At 38.0% G+C, this 23,611-nt stretch overlaps 1 protein-coding gene across 4 annotated transcripts in view; it reads right to left on the minus strand.

Annotated features, from left to right (window-relative positions):
- Positions 1 to 23,611, minus strand: part of scaper (S-phase cyclin A-associated protein in the ER) — a 224,170-nt gene that overhangs the window by 161,199 nt on the left and 39,360 nt on the right. For 2 of the 4 annotated variants that reach the window (XM_056451356.1, XM_056451357.1), the window contains exons 7-14: positions 20,554 to 20,681; positions 16,277 to 16,503; positions 12,842 to 13,168; positions 6,933 to 7,100; positions 6,783 to 6,849; positions 5,224 to 5,341; positions 4,351 to 4,462; positions 3,861 to 4,001 (exon numbers count right to left, since the gene is read on the minus strand). In XM_056451356.1, coding sequence (XP_056307331.1) covers positions 3,861 to 4,001; positions 4,351 to 4,462; positions 5,224 to 5,341; positions 6,783 to 6,849; positions 6,933 to 7,100; positions 12,842 to 13,168; positions 16,277 to 16,503; positions 20,554 to 20,681 — 1,288 coding nt within the window. The remainder of the gene's footprint in view (positions 1 to 3,860; positions 4,002 to 4,350; positions 4,463 to 5,223; positions 5,342 to 6,782; positions 6,850 to 6,932; positions 7,101 to 12,841; positions 13,169 to 16,276; positions 16,504 to 20,553; positions 20,682 to 23,611) is intronic. The other 2 variants (XM_056451358.1, XM_056451359.1) reach the window with 1 other exon arrangement.

Raw genomic sequence — 23,611 nt, forward strand, 5'->3', positions numbered from 1 at the left:
TATGCCTCTGAAAAAGCTCAGATGATGGTGTCAAGGTTTTGGAAGTTTCTGATTGGTTAATTGACAACATTTGAGTTAATTGGAGGCACAACTGTAGAATAGTATTTAAGGAAAACCTCCTACACACTGCTTCCTTGTGTGACAACATAGGAAAATCAGAGCCAGAATCAACCAAAAAGCCTGATTACAATTTGCTAAATTACACTGGGAAAAAGACTAATTTTTAGAGACATGTCCTGTGGTCTGATGGAACTAAGATTGAACTGTTTGGCTATTATGACCAGTGTTACATTTGGAGGACAAAGGGGAAATCCTACAAGCCTAGGAACACCATCCCAACTGTGAAGTATGGGGGTGGCAGCATCATGTTGTGGGGCTGTTTTGCTGCAGGAGGGACTGGTCCACTTCACAGCAGAGATGGCATCATGAAGAAAGAATGTTATGTTGATATACTGAAGCAACATGTCAAGACATCAGCCAGGAAATTAAAACTTGGCCACAAATGGGTCTTCCAAACAGACCATGACCCTAAGCATACTGCTAAATTAGTTCAAATGTGCTTTAAGCACAACAGATTGAATGTTTTGGAGTGGCCATCACAAAGCCCTGATCTCAAACCTATAGAAAATGTGTGGGCAGAGTTGAAAAAGCTTGTGCGAGCAAGACAGCCAACAAATCTGTTGTGAGAGGCTTGTGGAAGGATACCCAAAACATTTGACCAAAGTTATACAGTTTAAAAGCAAAGCTAAAAAATACCAAAGAAATGTATGTAAACTTTTGACTGTCTAGAATATTCTCAAAAAAAAAATTAAAAAAAAATCTCTCATTATTCTGGCATTTATGAAATGTAAATCATTTAAGTAATCTTAACGCACCTAAAATAGTAAACGTTTAGTATGATTTACTATCAGACATTTTTTTTTTTAAATGGTTATGTTCCTTTTTTTAAGACTGTATGTAAACTTCTGGTTTTAATTTTCATATTAAATATTTACCTGAACATATTATAAACTACACTATATCAACATGTTATAAACCGATCAAGTATTTTTTCATTTTCAATTTCCTAAAAATGAACCCAGGATCCAAATCCCAGTGATTTAGAAGCCAACCAAAACCTGACATAGCAGTGCGGTTATCCCCACCCACTTACATTGATTGACAAGTGTACATTATAATGTCTTAGTATTAAGGCATAGCATCATGTGCAGAAATGCACCTCAACAAGTGGTATTTTAGTAGCATTTTGAACTAATGGTCTTTTAAATCAATGTGCCAGTTTCACAATAAAGGTAAATGAAGTTAGCATCATCTTACTGATACTGTAATTGAACGTTACCAAAAATAGTAGATAGTAAAGGTAAATCCCATAACCGCTAGAATCACAGCAGCTGCATGATGTCAGTACACAACTATAAACGAGGATGCTTCAATCGTGGTTGGTGGATGTTAAATCATGTTTATTTTGTAGAGTAGCTATAATGGATCTCCATACAGCAGTTTATATTTACTTGCATTGTGGTTACTAGGGATGCAACGGTTCTCAGTGAAAAAAACGCATTGTCCTATTGTTTTCCCACGGTTCAGAGCATGCTGTGATCCATAGCTCAGAATGGGCATTATTAATATTGGTTTGTTAATAAAAACAACTGCAACAAAGCATTTCCGGTTTGTGCGCTTACGATTACCTTTCACGCTCATTGCACGTGCAAAGACCTGTCCAATCACCTCTTAGTATGTAAATCTGTTGTTGACATCACGTTTCCTCGAGTGTCGGTGTGCGTGTGGAGTTTCTGTGGGTTCAGCATACCAAGTGAAGGAGATACAGCGCAAATAGGCAGGTGAGGCCAAATCACAGCGCATTACCGTCAGTGTTTCAACAGACACAAAAACATAATGAATACTGTTATTTGTTGTTGCAAAGAGAGCCTAGATCAGTGGTCACTGACAGGCAGATCGAGGTCTGTGTCCAGACCCAGAAGCGTTCCATATGGATGCGGACATACAGCAGGTCTGTTACTTCAATCCCGCTTTTGCTGGGTGTTCTTCCGCACCCGATCATTCCCGTTATTCACTGTTTACCCGCTGTCTGCTAAGAACAGTTTTCTACTGACTGTTCCCGCTGAATTAAGATAGAAGAGCCGAACGCTCTCTCTTTGCTTAAGTTTCATTCACTACGATCTTGTTGATAATTGAAATGGACCACTCTAGAATCATAATGAAATCACAGAAAAATCATAAATAAAAATGTGCTGTTGCCTTGGTAATGCAAGCATAACGTAAACAGAAGTAATCAATACATTAAAAGTGCTCAATTATTAAGATGTGCTGACATAATTATTATCTGCATTATTGGTTGAGACTGTTGAGTAGAGATGTAAAATAGAAAAAGGCCTGCCAGTGCCAAGCTTTGAGACCCTATGTTGATGACTGGATGAGATCGCGTCCACGGACCCACAGCACGCATTAATCAGCCGTTCAAGAAGTGTCGTATGTGTTTGTTTCCATGATCCACAGGGTTTGTTGCATGCTTTTCCCTGCAATGCTGTCAGGGCCGATACAGCAAAGCTGTATGTGTGCAGCAAGCATTTTTTTCAGGAGAGCAGTACGAGAATTGGAGAATGGCGCACTTTGTCTTTTATCAGTTGAGTTTGTTCACATTTAGACATATCGCCGTGCTGCTGTGTTCGCCTAAATCCTCCAGATTACCAGCAGGGCTAATGGTTGAAATAGGCAGGACAAGAGACCTGCTGCACTGAGTCTGCATTCAGACTCGGGGATTGAGAGAGAAGTCCTTATTTACAGTGTTTATATGAACACGATTATCTTTATAATGATATAAATTGTGGTTGTGTGTATATGAAATTACTGTTTATTTCTTTGCGATTAAACTATAAAATCATGCGTCTCCTCACGGTTTGTGTCTCATTTTGTGAGCCGACTGACAACAGTTGCTCGCTCCCCTCTTTCTCCCCTGCTCTGCTGGCCACGCCCACTCCTGCCTCTCCTCACAGAGCTCCACGCCCATTATGATGTATTTTTTTTAAATATCTGAGGTAGACTTGAACTGAGAGTGGGGGGTTTCATGGCCGTTTAAGCCATTTATTTGATCATACAATTTTCAAAATGTCCTACTTTTATTACTTCCTACAGTCATATGTGTGAAGCTGTTGCACTGTTAGGTGTATGTTAACCAATAAATATGTTTATAGTTCTTTGAATTGTTCTGTAGGCATTTTTTTTCTAAGCATAGCACACACCGCACCGTACAGAAACCGTGACCCTAAAACCGTGATACATACCAAACCGTGAGTAGACTGAACCGTCGCACGCCTAGTGGTCACCCTGTCACATTTGTCGCGACTAAACAACAAACATGCTAAAAGTATGTGTGTATGTTCACAGCGAATTTAGTAAGGGCATTTGTGTGTGGCTCGTTCATCGTTCAGAATGGCTGAATAAACGACACAACAACTACATCAAACTTTCTGGTTCAGTCTTACTGTGGTATTTTGAGGATGTGGCTCTCTGCCTCATCAGTGTCTTATGCTGATGGTACCCAGGGCAACTTTTTTGAGCAATGTTGCCAGGCTGTATATTGCAGAGCGATGTTCCTCGACTTCTTTCATATTACCATTCCTATAGTACATACATGTCAAAGTCACTTCGTGGAGGGCCGCAGCTCTGCACAGTTGTGCTCCAACCCTTATCTAACACAGCTGATCCAAATAATCGAGTGTTCAAAAGAGTCTGCAGTACATTTGTACAGCACTTTGGATGAATTTTATTGTGTTTAAATGTGCTTTATAAATAAATGTTGTTGTTGTAGCATCATCTCTTTTAGCTTTGCAAGTTCTGACCTTGGCTTCCTCTTCCTGCGCTTTCTTCACGATGGCCTGGAGCTGAAGCTCTCGCTTGAATTCAGCATGAAGCAGCTTCTCCTCCATCATCTTCCTCCTCTGATCCAGCAGCTCTTCTTTCCACTTCCTTACATCCTTCTCCTGAGGAAAAAAACAATGTGTGAAGATCAAATCCAGACTCTAGAAGTCAAACCTGTCACGGGTGCGAATAACACGTGTTAGTCTTCCACTTCAAGTGCGGATATATAAATACGCAATATTGTCTCAGATCTCAATCCTCTGAAAAGAACGAAGCGGAACAAAAACAAACTCACTCGAAAATGTTAGCAAGATCAGTTTTATGAGGGGTGAATCAGCATGAAGGAGTAAAATGGCTGTTAAGTGATTCTTTCAGCATGTACGCTCAGAGGATTTCCCCCTGTGGCCGAGGCAGGCTAGCAGAGGCTAAACGAGCTGCGTCTACAGGTGTTAAAAGGAAAGAAAAACATACCCTTTCCATCAGTTTCTGCAGCTTGTGGGTCTTCTCCTCTCTCAGCTTGTCTCGGAGCTGCTGGGCTTTCAGTTGCTTCTCTTCGTGTTTCTTTTTGGACTCGGCAATAGTTCTGACAACAAACAGCCAAAGTGGTTAGAATGTGATCAGTTCATTTTTAAGCAAATTAAATGATATTCAGATTAATTAACACACAAATATTAGATTACTAAACACACACATATATATATATATATATATATACACACACGCACACACGCACGCACGCACGCACGCACGCACACACACATATATATATACATATATATATATATATACATATATACATATACAAATACATATATACATATACATATACATATATATATACATATATACATATACATATATATATATATACATATATATATACATATATATATACATATACATATATATATATATATATATATATACACATATACATATATATATACACATATATACATATACATATACATATACACATATACATATATACATATACGTATACATATATACATATATACATATATATATATATATATATATATATATATATATATATATATATATATATATATATATATATATATATATATATATATACATATATATACATATATATACATATATACATATACATATATACATACATGTATACATACATATATGCATACATATATGCATACATATACATACAGAAGCGTATTGTTAAGCTTCTCTGTGTTTAAGTGATCCAGCTTATGCAATGAATACAGTAGGCAAGCCACAATATTTTGATAATTGCTTATATCTACAACAAAGTGTTTGGGTGTACATTTAACTAGAGTTTGTGTAACAGTACTGTGTTACCGTTTGCGTGAAGGTGATGACAGCTTCTCATGCATGTGAATGCCATGCCCTGGTGGACGCGCGGGTTCTTCCTCTACAATATCACCCCATGAGGTGCTCTGACGCCACGGCTCTCGAGCTGTCAGCAAACACATAGAATAAATTTACAATTGAAATGTGAATTATCAGCCCACTTGTATATTTTTTCCCCCAAATTCTGTTAAACAGAAACACATTTCTAAGCATAATAGTTTTAATGACTTATTTCTAATATCTGATTTCTTTTATCTTTGTCATGATGACAGTAAATATTTTACTAGATATTGTTCAAGATACTAGTATTCAGCTTAAAGTGACATTTAAAAGCTTAACTAGGTTAATTAGGCAGGTTAGGGTCATTAGGCAAGCCATTGTATAATGATGGTTTGTCCTGTAGAAAAAATATTGCTTAAGGGGGTTAATAATATTGATCAAGTGGTTTTAAAACAAATTAAAAACGGATTTTATTGTAGCTGAAATAAAACAAATAAGACTTTCTCCAGTAGAAAAAATATTATCAGAAATACTGTGAAAAATTCCTCGCTCTGTTAAACATGCTTTGGGAAATATTTGAAAAAAAACAAACAAAAAAAAAACAGGAGGGCTAATAATTCTTACATAAACTGTACCTGTATGTGTACATTTTTACCCCCAAGTCAAATAGATTTAGTCAGATAATGTATTTTCCGGAATTACAACAATTTAGACCATTCAGTTGCAGTCATTACACACACACAGCTAACAAACCAAAATCCCTTTAAGGCAAGCCATTTCATTCGGCGGCCATCTTTGAGACACCTCTCTGGCAGTATGCTCAGTCATTCTGTTCAAATGGGGAAACATCAAGTTCTCCAAAACTGTTTGCCAAGCTTACGATAACATTACATATTTAAAACCACCAATAAACCTAAACGTCTGTCTCCTAAGTTTAGTTTAAACGTTCAAATCCAACCAAATCAGCCTATTTTCAGGTTCCCCGAGCTAACGCGCACTCAAAAGGAATGCAATCACGACACCAACCTCATTTATGGTCGTTCTACATATTATCGTCCTCTGGATAATGATCGTCTAATCGCGCTGCTCTTCTAAAGTAATTCACTACTTGGTCTTGATGGTGAATCTCCTCCAGTAATAACAGCGACTCTTTGTTTACAAGTTTGTGGGAATTTGACTAGTTGCTGTCATGTGATGTGTGTTTGACAGGACGGACTGTACCTCGCGTACATTTAAAAGTACAGATTCCAAGCTTTACGTGGCTCCTGTACATTTCTGTCTGTTAAGCAAGTATTCGCTGAGATTCCAGTCTGTTGACCACCAAAATGTTGTAAAAGCACGCGTCTGTTCAGAGCTCCCCCACCCCTCCACCGGAGAAAAGTCAGTCTATTGCGATCGATGACTGGCTCATGTACTAGTAGGCGGGGCGTCACTCGCCATATTGACCGTTACACTTTACCCCATTCAAAACTATACAAGTGACATGTCTTGTTTATTATACAGTCTTTGCTTAAACGCACAGTTAGTACTTAAGACTGAATAATTACCCTCGTAATCAGCCAACATCTCGCTCCAGTCCAAATTCAAGCCACAACTTCCACTCCCGATACTTGCCTTCAAAAGAGCAGAAACAGACGAACATGCTTACTGTAATTCAGAAAGCACAAAACAATAAACTATCAGAGTCGTTGACTTACAGAGAAGTCGCTCTCGTTGTCGGTCTCCAATTCGCTGTTCTCGGCCTGGATCTCTCGAGTCAGCTGTTCTTCTTCCGCGATGGCGCTCGCGATCGCCTCTTCGTTGGCTTTTTCCAGGCGATCGGCCATCTCTTCCTTCTTAGCCAAAACTTCAGCCATGGATTGAGGCTGACAACAAGCGCAAAAACACTCATTCAAGTCACCACACCAAGTAGAGGCCAAAAAAATTAATAAAACCAATAAAAAAAAGTGCCATGTTAACCACATCAGGCTCCATTCCCAGGCAGCACAACTTTAATTAAGACATCATTTCAGCACTTTTTCTGGACTTACTTACATTTCTGGAATGCAAAGCTTCAATGCAAACTTTACCAACGGATGTTTAATAAACTGAAGAGACGAAATGAAATGAAAACACAGGCACACGCCATAAACACAATCAATCACAAAAACCACGCATGGGGGAAAACGTAATGAAGTCATGCAGCATACAACCACAATAAGGCCAAGGAGATGAAGGGGATTATTTGCTATGATAGTAAAAAGTAGGGCTGGGGGATTAATTGAAAAGTAATCGCGATCGACATTCAGAAACTAGAGTCGATCTAATTTTTCCAGGTCCAATTTTTTAAATTACGTTCCCTACCGCGTGTGGAGACACATGACCCCGCTCTGTCTCCAGTTGGCTCAGCCTTCACGCAGTCACATACCCCTTGCCGTGTCTGACTCCAACGTGACCTCTCAAAAAAAGTAACTACACGTCGCGGCAACGCATAGCGCAAACACTGTGATTGGTTGGCTTGGTAGCGTTGACGAGTGTGTGCCGTATGGAGAGGGCAAAAAAAATTAAACAAATAAATAAAAGAATCGTTCATTAATCGTAATGAGTTAAAGAGCCCTATTATGGGTTTTTGAAAATGACCTTCCATGCAGTGTGCAACACAGGTCTAGGTGAATGAAAACATCCAAAGCCACATTGAAAATGCGACGCGTGCCGCTTTGTTTACGGATTTAAATGCATTTGTGAGCTCGTGATCCTCTGCCGTTTGTCATTGCTATGGCCACCGTCAGCTGTTCGTACATGCGGCGGTCAAGTTTTAAAATAGTTCAGCGTTTGTCACTGTGTGGATTAGTACTAAATGTGTGTCGTTGTTATTACTTATGGTTAAGTATAGAGCCATATGCTGGTGTTAAATCGCATTGCTTTGATGCGCTCTCACACATATACTCTGTGCTCTGGCTACTCTAATTCATGGTGGGCGTTTCTCTCGGTCTCGCGCTGACCAAATGCAACAGACTTGGTTATCGGACCAATCAATGCAGATTAGCATCACGCTAAGGAAGGGTTTGGGAACAAATGAATCGCTGAACAAATCATATGGGATTGGTCAATTGGTCCAAGTAACACTGCTTTTATTATTTTTTGTGACTGATAACCTGGGTTATTCTATCAAATTTATAGTTCACCCAAACTATGGATGTAACTTCACACTATGCATGTCAATGGCAGCAGCTTTTCAAAATATCTTCTTTTGTGTTCAACAGAAGAAAGAATTTCATCAAATTAGGAACTGCGGGAAGGCGAGTACGTTTACATTTTTGGGTAAACTATCCCTTTAGAAAGTTAACATTTTTATTGTGTTGCCCTAAAATAAGTATAAACATGTTTTGTGTGTATTCATTCATTCATTTTCTTTTTGGCTTAGTCGCTTTATTAATCAGGGGTCGAAAGAGCGTAATGAACCGCCAATCTATCCAGCATATGGTTTACGCAGCGGATGCCCTTCCAGCTGCAACCCATTACTGGGAAACACCCATACACACTCATTCAGATATACATATACCACGGATTTAATTTAGCTTACCCAAATCACCTAATACCACAGGTCTTCAGACTTGTGGGGGAAACCGGAGCACCCGGAGGAAACTCACGTAGATCATTTCGTCTAAAGGTTCGTATGGGGGATCGAAGATTTTCAAGTGTATCTTAATATATAATCACTGCATTAATTACATATTGTACATTATTATTAATGTTGTGTTAAAATTAATGACTTTTTTTTTTACTTTAGGCCAGTTTATTGGGTTGTCCAGGGCCTGCTAGGACTCAAAGGGGCTAAATGAATTTAAAGTATTAGTTAAAAGTTAATTAACTACTATTAATATCTCAAAACCTTAGAGTCAAATCAGTGATTTTATATTTTAGATGGCCAAAAACCCTGCAATATGTTATCAGATGACTCAGCGTGATTACCTGTGAGCAGACGGTTTATTCTGATTTTACGGTGGTAACAATAGAGGGGTCTGTTGAGTGCCACATATTTGCTCGCAAACATTCCATCCACTGGTGCACCTGTGGGTTTTCATGACTCGTGATGACTGGTAAATTGCCAAAATATTTTGGAAAAACTATCCTACCCATAGCCATCAGAGGCCACAACACTTGACCTCCGCTTTCAGAAGCTGACGAGTGAACAGTATGCCGAGTGCCAGTTTCAGTATGGCGGCAAGAGAAGACGGAGGCGCTCAGAGCTGTGCTGAGGTCAGTGTCAGACCTCATGCTAACGAGCATAATAAGAGGTGGATTTCTCTCAACGGCGCGCCTGATGGTCTTAGATCTGGAGTCTAAACAGAGCAGGGCTTATCTGACCCACCCAGAGAGGTGGTGTCTGGAGCTCGGAAGCAATGATTCCGGATTCCGACACCACTGAGATTGTGCTCCTGTCTGGCCGTTCAAAACCTCATCCATCTCCATTGTTTCAGACTGGGTTTTGTACAGAGGCCAACTCCTGTTGAGTAATGGAAGCCGGTAGCAAATGCAGGGGGTCTAGTCTTAATTAACCCCTTGGAGGTTTCTCTTAAAGAGGGCGAGACAAGTAGATCGCCACAACAGAAGTCGCTGTCTTCTACTTGGCTTTTGGCCTATATCTATAGGTCGAGTAGCTAAAGCAACCAATGGTCTCGAAGTTTGAGAAGGTCAAACTAAATATTTTGAAAGTAGTTGGTTGCTGGAAAGAAATTTGATTATTGTACTTGGATCGGGTAAGTTTTGGTACCACTTTTCCAAAAGACAACAAGATCCATTTTTTATGATAAAGAAAAGGTTTTCAAGGTTCCAGTTCCTGTTGAACTAAGAACGAATAATATAAAAGGTCATAAGTGCGACTCCGAGAGATTGGCAAAACCTTAACCATGCTCCAAATACATGGGTAAAGCAAACTTTTGGTGGAACACGGGCATACATTTTTGTGATTTTTTTAGATCCGATTTTAATCAAGGCTCAAAGTAATGGAAGCTGGTAGCAAATGGAGGGGGTCTAATCTTAATTAACCCCTTGGAGGTTTCTCTTAAAGAGGGCAAGACAGGAGACAAGTGGGTTGCCACAACAGGAGTCACTGACTTACTTTTTTAGCCATCAGAAATCTACATGCCTTTTGGCCTATATCTGTACAGTTGGTCAAGTAGCTAAACCAACCAATGGTCTTAAAGTTTGAGAAGCTTAAGTAAGACATTTTGAAATTGGTTGGTTGCTGGACAGAAAATTGACTATTGTTCTTGGATCTGGTATGTGGTAGGTTTTGATTATTATTTTTGTTTTTTGCTGAAAAATTTCTTTCAAACTTGTTCCTGTTGAACTAAAAAACATTAATATAAAAGGTCATAGGGGTGACTCTAAAAGAGACAGGCAGAACCCTAGCCATGCACCACCTCTGGGTACATTTTGGTAGAAAACAGTCATGAATTTTGGTGATTTCTTACATCTGATTTTGGTCAAGGCTAAAAGTTATTGGAAGCTGGTAGCAAACAGAGTCTAGTCTTAACCCCTTGGAGGTGTCTCTCAAAAAAAGGGCAAGAAAGAAGACAAGTGGATTGCCACAACAGGAGCCACTGTCTACAGTACTACTACAAACTTGTTCCTGTTAAACTAAGAAAGATTATTATAAACGATCACAGATGTGACCGGCAAAACCATAGCCATGCATCTCCTATGGGATTACCAACAATTTGGTTGAAAACAGGAATGCATTTTAGCGATTTTTTGCATTTTAGATGCAAATAGTGATCTGATTTTGAAGTTAGAGAAGTTCTAGCAAGACATTTTGCAGCTGGTTGGGCAGAATTTGATTATTGTTGGGTTGGGAGTCGATTCCAAAAAGAATGGGTTCCTTGATTGCGAATCCAAACTAGGGAATTGATTCTACAGAGAGAATTGACTTCTCTTTTCAGTTTGAAATAAGTAATTAATTTCTTGATTTACATTATCAGAAGTCATGTGCTAATAATGATCACTTCTCTGCCAACAGATTTGGATGATTCGCTTTAATTAATTGGTTCAAATAACCAGATCTCTTAACATTCATTAATTTACATCATGCTGAAATATACAAATAATAAACTATGTAAACGTGTTTTGCTGATTGTTACCGTTCATTCAATTACGTTAATGGAGTTTTAAGTTTTTAGCTTAATTTCTGTACCTAATGCATGCATCTTGGTACATGGATTTTGTTGTACAGTATGTGCCTTATAAACTATATATAAGCTTTGGTTATTTCTCTGTACAGTTTGCAGCTTCTATGTGACTGTTCTGCACATGCATTTTAGACACAGTATAATACAGGCTAGTATTTTTAAGGCTTAGTAATGCAGCTTTTAGCTTCCAACTTGCTTTAATAATGCGGCTTTTAGCTTCCAACTGGCAGAGTAAAGAATCTAAAAAGAATCACAACAACAGTGAGAAATCCATTCTCGGAATTGAGTCAATATAGAATTGGAATTGGGATTGATTCCAAAAATTTAGGAATTAGATTATTGCATCTTGGATCTGGTATCTGGTAAGTTTTTATACTTTTTTTTCTTCAAAAGACAACAAGGCCCCACTTCATGCAGAAGGAAAGATTGTTCTAGGCTGAAAAATTGGTTTCAAATTGGTTCCCCTTGAACCATTAATATAAGAGTTCATAGGGGCGACTCTGAAAGAGGCCGGAAGAACTCTAGCCATGAACCACCTCGAGGAAAAGCAACATTTTGAATAGAAAACAGTCATATATTTTGGCAATTTTTTAACATACTATTTTTGGTAATGGCTGAAAGTTCAGAAGGCTTGTAGCAAGTAGAGTGGGTCCAGTCTTAACTAACCTCTTAGATGTTTCTGTTAGGGACGGCAAAACAAGGGAAAATTAGAATGCCATTACAAAAGTGTTTGCGTCACTTCTACTTTCTATTTAAAAAAAAAAAAACAATAAACTAGGTACCATTAATCTACATCTGTAGGTCAAGTGGTTTAGCCAACCAAGGGCTTTGATTCTTTTAATGAAATATTCTGCACCATGACATTTGCATTTCTAATATGATCTAGCATTAGTAATTCTTATACTGCTTTTGCAACAGACAATAAGGCCCTGTTTTCTTGGCTGAAAATTTGGTTCCAAACTTGTGCATCTTGGACTACGAAACATTTTTATATTAGTTTAGAGGAGCTGGAGGCAACTATTGAGAGCGTTCTGTAGAAACTTGGCCATGCACAGTCTCAAGAAATAGCAACATTTGGGCAGAAAAGGGGGATGCGTGTTGGCATTTTTGAATGTAATGAGATTTCGGGAGGTCAAGGCTCAAAGGGAGGTCAAGGTCAATGAGAGCCCGTGGCTAAAAACAAGTCAAGTCATCTGACCAGTGCAGGGAATGCTTGATAAGCCTAAAATAATAACTTGAACAACTGTGGTAACTCTTGCTAAACACTGTTCTCTACTTACATCGGAAACCTGCGCACCCCCGTCAGCACGCACACACATGTACTTGCTGAGAGAAAGGAGGAGGGATGGGGGTAACCCTGCCTCGTCTGGAGGTTTTTGGGATTGACTTTGTTTAGGCGGCAGCCCTGACCCTGGCCTGTGTCTCTCAGCACTCACAGTAGAAAGTTCTGTGGGGTCCAGCATGCTCTCCAGTGTCATCGCTGCCAGGGAAACGTAGACCGGTGCCTCCGCTTTTGTTGATGGTGTTGCAACCTTCCACACCGACCCCTCCGTCCCCTGCTCCACTTTGGTTTGCCCAGTACCCGGCTCCTCTGGCTGGGCAAGTGTTACAGGAGGAGGGCTTGGATCGGAAACCAAATCCGGGCACTGAACCTGCAAAAGTGGAGAAGTAGGGGACGGCATGGGGTCGGACGTGGGGGGTGGCGTGTCCTCAGAGGGGGTGCTGACACTCTGCCCTTGCTCTTCGATACTTTCTGCTGGGTGCTGCGCGATATACACAGATGCATACACAAATGAACACAAACATGCATGTCACAGCACTCCTTGCCACATCTGTATGACAGACCATTTGGCAGATATGAGAACAAGAAGAAAACAAACAGAACTGAAGAAACACAGCATGCTCAATAATTAAACAATATCATGCATTTCGCAAACAAACATGTAGCATACCAAGAACTGTACAATCAAAAACCACAAGCATGTAAACAAGTCATTGTGAGTCACTACAGTCTTTACAGTGTGATAACCTAGTGAGCATGCCTATAGAGGCAGAATTTTCCAGACAAACTTCTTGACATGAAGCCTTTTTAATAAAAGTTGCCATATTTTCTGCAAATATAAAAGACAGCAACACTCATTTATTTACTAAACGGAGTCAGACTAAAGTCAGATCAGATGAGAAATGTCTAAGATTGTCAAAATTTAGGAGTTTAAGTTGACACTTTTTTAGCGTTTGGTGTTGCCGCCTTTATATTTGCATTTTTGTACTTTTTATGACAGGTTTTTATTTTACTTTGGTATTGACGTGTGTGCTTTAGTTGATTTTTGGTCAAATTGTAGAATAAAATAAATGAATCAACATGTTTAATGACAAATTTAACGATAATAAATGTAGTACATTTAAATAAAATAAATTTATTGGAAAAAAATATTAAGCTGGCAGTTAAATGTTTAATTTAAAGGGGTAGTTTAATGAAAATGAAAATCCTAATTTACTGACCCTCCACTTGTTCGAAACATGCTTAAGTGTCTTTCTCCTCGTGAAGAAAAAAGTAAAAATTGTGAAAGTTTTTGTTTTTCCTACAGTGAAACGGCTGTGCGATATGACAATAAACACAGTCAAGCATGAAAATATTCATAAGCCTAAGGTATGAATAATTTCAGACTTGACTGTATATCGTACAGACAAAATAAAAGTATATAAATAAATCTACTTTTGTTCTGTGGTGCCCAAAAAACAATGTTTAAACTAGGGCTGCACAATATATTGTTTCAGCATCGATATCACAATGATCGCATCCGCAATAGTCACATCGCAAAGAGATTCAATGTCCAGTCTGAATTATAGTTGACCAGGAGCTACAGAACTGTATTTAATCACTTTATTTGTGTGAAATTTATATAATTTAAGCCAGAATTGTTGTCTTGTTTTTACACCAAATATCTACATTTCAAAGCAAAAACAAGATTATTTCACTTACCCCACAGGCAGATGAATTACATTTCTCTTATTTGTTCTGACAGTAAAACTAAACAATATTTTTACTCGGCCTAACATTTTTTTTTAGATATTTGGACTAGAAACAAGACAAAAAGTAAGAAAACATTTTTTTTTTGCATTGTGATTAATCGATTTCTTTACCTGAATACTGTTAGACAATCCAGAAAACTGTCAAATGGTGCAATTTAAACCATCTTGTGAAACTGTATTAATATCGCAATATTTATCGCAGAAAATATTGCAGAAAATCTATTGCAGCCCTAATTTAAACATTTTCATAATTTATATAAGCACAATATTACGTCGTAACAGTGGTGTAGTCATTTTTAATTTTATTTAGCAAAATTGTTTTTAACCTGTAAACATTCGTTTTTGAAAAGTGTTTTATATTTAATCAATGTTTATTTTATATTTCTACATTTTTAATCATACATTTGCCCTGAAGTTCTAAATAAAACGAGAAATATGTTCACATATGAATGACTACATTTCTGAGTATTTACTTTAAAATGATAAATAGAAACAGCCTTTTACATGTGGTCAACATACACTCACCGGCCACTTTATTAGGTTCCAACTGCTCGTTAACGCAAATTTCTAATCAGCCAATCACATGGCAGCAACTCAATGCATTTAGGCATGTAGACATGGTCAAGACAATCTGCTGCAGTTCAAACCGAGCATCAGAATGAGGAAGAAAGGTGATTTAAATGACTTTGAATGCGGCATTGGCTGTTGGTGCCAGACGGGCTGGCCTGAGTATTTCAGAACCTGCTGATCTACTGGGATTTTCACGCACAACCATCTCTAGGGTTTAATAATGATGTATAATGATGTGGAGACTATTTTCCTGGCACACTTTGGGCCTATTAGTACCAATTGACCAATTGGCTACTTCCAGCAGGATAACGCACCATGTCATGAAGCGCGAATCATCTCAGACAGGTTTCTTGCACATGACAATAAGTTCACTGTACTCAAATGGCCTCTACAGTCACCAGACCTCAATCCAATAGAACACATTTGGAATGTGGTGGAACGGGAGTGATGCTATCATGTCAATATGGAGCAAAATCTCTGAGGACTATTTCCAGTATCTTGTTGAATCTATGCGGCGAAGGATTAAGTCAGTTCTGGGGTCCAATCCAGCACTAGTATGGTGTACCTAATAAAGTGGCCGGTGAGTGTATATAAATTATAAATTGATTAAATAAAATAGTACTTTATCATGATATATACTGTATATAGACATGACATTTTCAGGATATGAGAAGTCTTACTGTATATCATGATATGTGATTTTTGTCATATCGTCTATGGAAGTCAATAACTACCAGTATCCATCATTCTTCAAACGATCTTTTTTTGTATAATAGAAAAAAGAAACTCACCAAGACTAAATGATGAGTTAATTTCCATTTTTGGGTGACCTATCCCTTTAAATCGGAAGAATGTATCATTTAAGTTAGAGTGACGTGTTAATGACACATGCACTTCAGGGCTATTTGAGTCGTTTCCTACACTCCAAATCACTCACTAATGACGTTCTATTTCAGTCTCTTAGAAGGCAGGTGTCTATGTAGGAAGTAGATAACATGGCAGCTCAATAGGTTTAACAATGGAGCCATTGGCTTCGGCATATTCGCCAAACGCAATCCAGGACATTGTATCGTCAATATTTAATAGACCTCATTAAATCTGATAAACATGTTCAAAAATCGATGCCCGTACACTTGATACTGGCCTGTCTGGACAGTGTATCTATGAACCGACTGTGACCAAACAAACACATTCTGATGTTTCAGAGTCTTCATATCTATGGCTGGGCCCTAAATAATTAATGAACGAAGGTTGGTTTATGTCATTACCTCGATGACCGGGGTCTTTTCCATCTCTTTGCTGGGCTCTTGGGGCATGGGTGGCTCTTGCTCCCTCACGTCCTGGGATTTGTCCTGGGGTGAAGGTTGGATTCGCTGGTTCTCTTTGTCACTGTCGTCTTTGGGGCTGGCATGAACCAGAACTGGGCTAACTTTGGCCCTTGGCCTCATGGAGCGCCCACGCTGCACCGTCTCCCAGCCTTCTGCATCTTTCTTTGCTAAGGGTTGACGGACATGCATACAGTGCACAGCATAAATGAGCACACCCTTCACAGATCTCTTTTAAAGGGGGCCTATTATGCAAAAATCCCCTTTATAAGGGGTTTAAACTAGGCATGTGCCGGTATCACATTTTCATGCTGCGATTAATTGATTGAGCTTTTATCACGGTATACGGTATTATCACGATATTGTAATTTTACTAGAGAAACAGGTAAAAAAACACAAAAAACTTCAATAACAAAACTTTAATAACTTTTTAATTAACTAAAAGTACTTCAAACATTTAAATACAAATAAATATAAATAAAACAATACACAATATAAAAGTAAACTTGAGCAATTATATCAAAGTGAATGTGCAAAAGGGAAACCGTCTTCGTAATCCCTCTGCATTTTTTTGGAACCCAAAATATTTCCAAACTTCTGACTTTAACCTTTTTGAAGGGGGATAAATTGTCGGCAGCGTTCCTCCTTCCGCCATGCTTCTTCTTCGTGTGAGCAGGGCTGGACAGGGGCAAAAAAAATCGGGCCTGGCATTTTGGGCCAGAGCGGCCCACTAAATTTAATCAAAATGCTATCTATCTATGCATGTCCAATATTTTTATCAACTCATATTCTATAAAACACAAAAGCCATATATATGAAATAAATAAATAAATTCAAACTTTAATCTCAATTTAATTTCTGTATGCTGTCCATAAAGATATTTGTTGAGTTCTAAAAAAATACACTATTCATTCATTTATTTTTCTTCGCATAAGTCCCTTATTTATCAGGGGTTGCCACAGTGGAATGAACTGCCAACTATTCCAGCATGTTTTATGCAGCAGATGCCTTTCCAGCCACAACCCAATATTGGAAACCACCCATACACACTCATTCACACACACTCATACACTACAGCCAATTTAGCTTATTCAATACACTATTGACTCAGCCTATATTCAATAATAAACATAACAAAAACTGCCTGCTAATGCATGGGTAAATCTTCAAAGGGAACAGTGTTACATTTTAACCTCTTTCACCTCATCCTGCTTGCTGTTTCACTATCTAAACAATGAAAACATAATATAAGTCAAATTTGTTTTATTTTGATATTATGATTAACAGACACCAAACAGCCTCGTGTAGCTGCATATTTTTATGAGCATCATCTTCACACTGCATATTTATATCAAAACAGGGCTTAAATATAACTGTCTCCTTTCATTTCCATTGAAAAGAATGAACTTTACCCTGTCTCTTTTGCAGAATATCAGTTTTAATAACCAATAATGGCCATTATAACAGTATAACGTACATTAAATTTAAACGATAAAGGTAAGCAATCAGTCAATGTGCAGAATCAGTGTATGTGGTTACATAAATATAATTAGCTTTGCACTCAGCCAAAACAGTTAACTGAGAACAAGTGATTCAAAAGACATAAGAATTGTTAGATAGAGACAACAAGATGAATTCAATATCACGTTTAACTATAGTGAGATGAGATCACCCAGCAGATGAACTGTCTGACATGCACTATACTCTCACCTGGGGGTTTTATGCTCACCCGCTGAACTAGTGGCTGCAGCTCTGGGCAGAGAGTGTGTGGTCACGTGATTTGCGTTTTTAGCCGTGTACTAGAATGAACAGAGAACTTTTCAGAATCGCTAAATGAAACGCCGGTGTATTTCCCGCGATTTCTCTGCGCCTCCCTTGCGTTTCTTCTCTCTGACTCTCGACTATTTTGACAAATACACACAGACGACGCACGCTCACACGGAGTCCAAAATAGGAGTTTGTGATTGGGCCAGCCCAATGTCAATACCGAAAAGAGCCAATGGGCTGCAGGGTGTCACAGGGGCCGGCCCGGTCTGTCTGTCCGGGAAAAAAAGCATCTACTTTCAGAGAGTCACAGATCACAGCAGCGTCAATCAATAAGGCAGAAAAAAACGATAGGCTGCTAAGCCTTTTATGGGCCGATCAGATCATAAGACGATGATCAGCCCGGCCCAAAAAGTACGTCGGCCCACCGGTAAAGTGCCCAGTCTGCCAGATGGCCTGCGTGTGAGGATTATAGTGCGGTGGCAGCGGCGGCGCGCACTGCGCACACAGGGCTTCTACATGCGGGGACTGTTTACATCAGAGTGCACATCAGTTCTGCGCAGCATATACGCAGTGTTTCTTCAAGCGGTTGATGGAAAATAAGCTAAGGCGCGTTCTAAGAATATAAATTCGGATCTATTATTTTTCACGGTATTTTGAAGTGCCCGCGATAACAATATCGTGCATATTCATTACCGTGATTTATCGCATTACCGAATACCGGCACAAGCCTAGTTTAAACCCAGTTGTGTGGCAGCAGTCTGTGAATATAACCAGCTTCTAATGTTAAAAACTTATTAATTTTATTTTTTATAATCACACTTGATCAAAACAGTCTGCAGAAACACTTTGATTGACATTCTCCCTTTGTACGTGTCATCAAAGGGGGAAAGCCCCGCCCACTAGTGACAATCTCTCCCATATTAGAACAGGATGCAGGTCTTGTTTTTGAATCTGCCACTATGCTGACACATATGCATTTGTAGCTCCGCCCTCTTTTAAAAAGAACACAATCTCATTTGAATTTAAAGCGACAGTCACCAAAACGGCACGTTTATGATTAAAGCCTAAAAGGGGCAGTTTCAAACAGTTATTAAACAGTATTTGTGGGGTATTTTGAAATGAAACTTCACATCAACACTCTAGGGACATTAGAGACTTTTTTACATCTTACAAAAAGGAGCATAATAGGTCCCTTTTAAATAATAATTTCTTTAGTATGCTTTAGAATAATAAATATGAGCATACTGAATATATTAGATTAGTCAGTACCAAAGTCAAAACTGGAAATAATGTAACAAAAAACTTAATATCACAGTTCAAATATGAGTATGTAGGGGGATTAATATGTCTATTAATATTATATATTAGTTTAAATTATAAATATACAAAACATATATAAATTAGTATGTTAGGGGATTAATATGTTAATATATTATTTTAGTTTAAATTATATTAATACAATTTTTTTTTTTTAAATTATATGTTGGGAGATTAATGTGTTTATATTAATATTATATATTAGTTTAAATTCTCAAAACGTGTTAATCTCTCAATGTACTCATTTCTATACATTTATGTTAATATTATATATTAGCTTAAATTATAATTATACAACACTTACAGAAATCAGTATGGTAGGGGATTAATATGTTATTTTTAAATATTAGTTTAAATATAATTATACAAAACTGTATTCTCTCTATTAAATGGAAATTAGGGGAAAAATATACAAGAGGGCTAATAATTCTAACTTCAACTGTATGTTGGGGATTGATATGTTTACATTGTTATTATTGATTAATAAGAAGCTTATACTAATATTACATATTAGTTTAAATTTTAATTATACAAAACTTAAAGAAATTAGTATGTTGGGGATTAATAAGAAGTTTCTACTAATATTATATATTAGTCTAAATTATAATTATACAAAACCTACAAAAATTAGCATGTCTGGTATCAGTACGTTTACATTAATCTGATATACTAGTTAATATATTAACATATATGAATATGCTAATTTAAGTAATATGTTGAGTGAAATATGTTGAGTTTAAATAAACAGAAAATAAATCAAGAGAAATATTTTTAAAAAACTTGAAATTTTGAAAGTTGAAATTTTGTAGTATGCAATTTTTTTCCCCAATAACTAACTTGAATTTAAATTAATTATATGTCTATTCCTAAACATGATAGAAGTTCAAACTCTTTTTTTATTGTATATAACTTTAAATTGGAAATAATACATAGAAATATCCAATAAATTGAATAAAAAAGTTTTGTTTAAATGCTCCAAAATATATTGGATAAATTCCCTGACAAATGAATTAAAATATTCATTTTCAAGAGGGGGTATACTCATTTATGCCGAGCACTGTACATATATTTAAACAAATAATACAGATACAGTCAGTACAGTCATTTTGAACATAAATGACTGTAAATAAATTCACCTGGTTTTTCAGCAGGGATGTAGACACTTTGGCTAGGGACAGGTAGGGAATGGGAAGATTTGACCCGGTCGGCCCAGCTTGGTCCGGTGTGGGACAGACGTGCGACAGCCAAAGTGGGAGGAGGACCACTGTATAAAAACACAATTACAAACCCATTTAACAGGAGAATCACGAAACTGTGAAATTAGAAGGAATATTATATGTAGTGCTTGTAAAAATAAAAATATTGGTAGAATTATTTTATTTTTTGTCTTTAAAATATTGAAATTTATTTTAGCACAGTACACAGAAAAAAAGTGAAAACTTAAACTAATTACTTCAGCATGTTATGACTACAGGAATTAATTAGTTTCCACTTAATTTATTACGCTTTTCAGTTACAAAGATATAAGAAGTTGAAGTCATTTATTTAAGTTCAATCCCATGAGGCTCGTCTGCTGCTCCTGATGCCGATGATTTTATACTTGAATTAACTTACATCATTGATTTTGTAAAAGAAACATTATAAAATTGAAAACAATCACATCAATATTTCACCAGAAACTTATCAGTGGCTGTAAAACACTTTCAATGCATACACCCCATAGCAAACATCGTTACATCAATGGATTATAGTCTGCTTGAACCGGAAGCTGCAACCGTTTTTCATTTTTCTGTATTGTGACGCAGTTCCAACAGAAATATTAAATAAGAAAATAGTGGGCGTGGCTTGTTTTTTCTACTGCGAGCTGATTGGATGTAGTAAAGTAGGCATTTCATTCAGAAAGATCGGGATTCAGGAGAGTTGTTACAACCTAACAGACACCTCTTCCTTACCGTTTCTGTTTGTTGTCAAAACTGACAGCTAGAGGGGCGTGGTTTAGTATGATAGCCACGCCCAATCCCTCAGACAGACATAATCTAAGAATTTAACCAAAAACAACAGGAAGTGCATTTTCAGATTTCAATTAAAGATTAGAAGGGTAAACAAATGTGTTTTTCTTAATGACATGCACAGATGAATTATTCACTACAAAACTCGCAATGTAAGCTAACAAAATGTACATATATGGTCAGTTTTGATTTAATGTGTAATTTAAATAACCGCTTTCTATAGGTAGCATGATGCGCAGGGCATCCTCAAACAGTGACTTCAGAGAAACTTCAGAGAAAGGGCCCTCTCGCTCTGTCTTGATCGATATCCATTTCCTGAGGCGTCCAATTACAGCATAATACAGACATGAATGCCCGTGCTTCAGCAGTCTTTAACCACACTTAGACCTGCGCCCCCACTGCCTCAGGCGCAGACCCGAGGAGAACCCGGCAAAAATCGCATTAAACCAAACGCTCAGGCCCGTTTGCGGATCGATTCCCCTTCTCGTCCCAGACGGGCGTAGTCTTTCCGGTCTGGTGGTGAGGCACAGATATGCATCATATCTAGCATTGATTTGTCCATCTGAGCATTCAGTGGTGCGTTAATCGGATTATGAATTGTCTTCCTTTCACACTAGCAGTAAAAATGAAAAAAGAAAAACCCATCTAATGCAGGAAGCCTCATTTCTGGATTCTGAGAGTCGCCACAATATGCCGACAGAGACAACGATGTCAATTAGCACAGCGCGAGCAGGGATGATGGCTTGAGGTCAGATTTAACAGATATACGGTTGAAGTCAGAAGTATTAGCCCTCCTGAATTATGAGCCCCCTCTATATTTTTCTCCAATTTCTGTTTAAAAAGATTTTTTTTCAAAACATTTCTAAACAAAATAGTTTTAATGATTAATTATTATTAGTAACTCATTTATTTTATTTTTGCCATGACGACAGTACATAATATTTTACTTAGTACATTATATTTTTCAAGATACTATTATTGAGCTTAAAGTTACATTTAAAGGCTTACTTACTCCCATTTACACTCAACGGCCACTTTATTAGGTACACCTGTCCAACTGCTTGTTAACGCAAATTTCTAATCAGTCTGCCAATCACATGGCAGCAACTCAACGCATTTAGGCATGTAGACATGGTCAAGACGGTCTGCTGCAGTTCAAACCGAGCATCAGAATGGGGAAGAAAGGTGATTTAAGTGACTTTGAACGAGGCATGATTGTCAGACGGACTAGTTTGAGTATTTCAGAAAACTGCTGATCTACTGGCATTTTCACGCACAACCATTTCTAGGGTTTACAGAGAATGAAAAAGAGAAAATATCCAGTGAGCAGCAGTTATGTGGCCGCAAATGCCTTTTTGATGCCAGAGGTCAGAGGAGAATGGCCAGACTGGTTCTAGCTGATAGAAAGGCAACAGTAACTCAAATAACCACTCATTACAACCGAGGTCTCCAGAAGAGCATCTCTGAACACACAACACGTCCAACCTTAAGGCAGATGGGTTAAAGCAGCAAAAGACCACACTGGGTGCCACTCCTGTCAGCTAAGAACAGGAAACTGAGGCTACAATTCACACAGGCTTACCAAAATTGCACAATAGAAGATTGGAAAAAAGTTGCCTGTTCTGATGAGTCTCGATTTCTGCTGCGACATTCGGATGGTAGTGTCAGAATTTGGCATCAACAACATGAAAGCATGGATCCATCCTGCCTTGTTTCAAGGGTTCAGGCTGGTGGCGGTGGTGCAATGGTGTGGGGGATATTTTCTTGGCACACTTTAGGCCCATTAGTACCAATTGAGCATTGTGTTAATGCCACAGCCTACCTGAGTATTGTTGCTGACCATGCCCATCCCTTTATGACTACAGTGTACCCATCTTCTGATGGCTACTTCCAGCAGGATAATGCGTCATGTCATGAAGCGTGAATCATCTCAGACTGGTTTCTTGAACATGACAATGAGTTCACTGTACTCAAACGGCCACCACAGTTACCAGAACTCAATCCAATAGAGCACCATTGGGATGTGGTGGAAAAGGAGATTTACATCATGGATGTGCAGCAGATAAATCTGCAGCAACTGCATGGTGCTATCATGTCAATATGGAGCAAAATCTCTAAGGAATATTTCCAGTACCTTGTTAAATTTATGCCATGATGGATTAAGGCAGTTCTGAAGGCAAAAGTG

This window comes from Danio aesculapii, chromosome 25, assembly GCF_903798145.1.
Source record: "Danio aesculapii chromosome 25, fDanAes4.1, whole genome shotgun sequence".
NCBI classification, from domain to species: domain Eukaryota; kingdom Metazoa; phylum Chordata; class Actinopteri; order Cypriniformes; family Danionidae; genus Danio; species Danio aesculapii.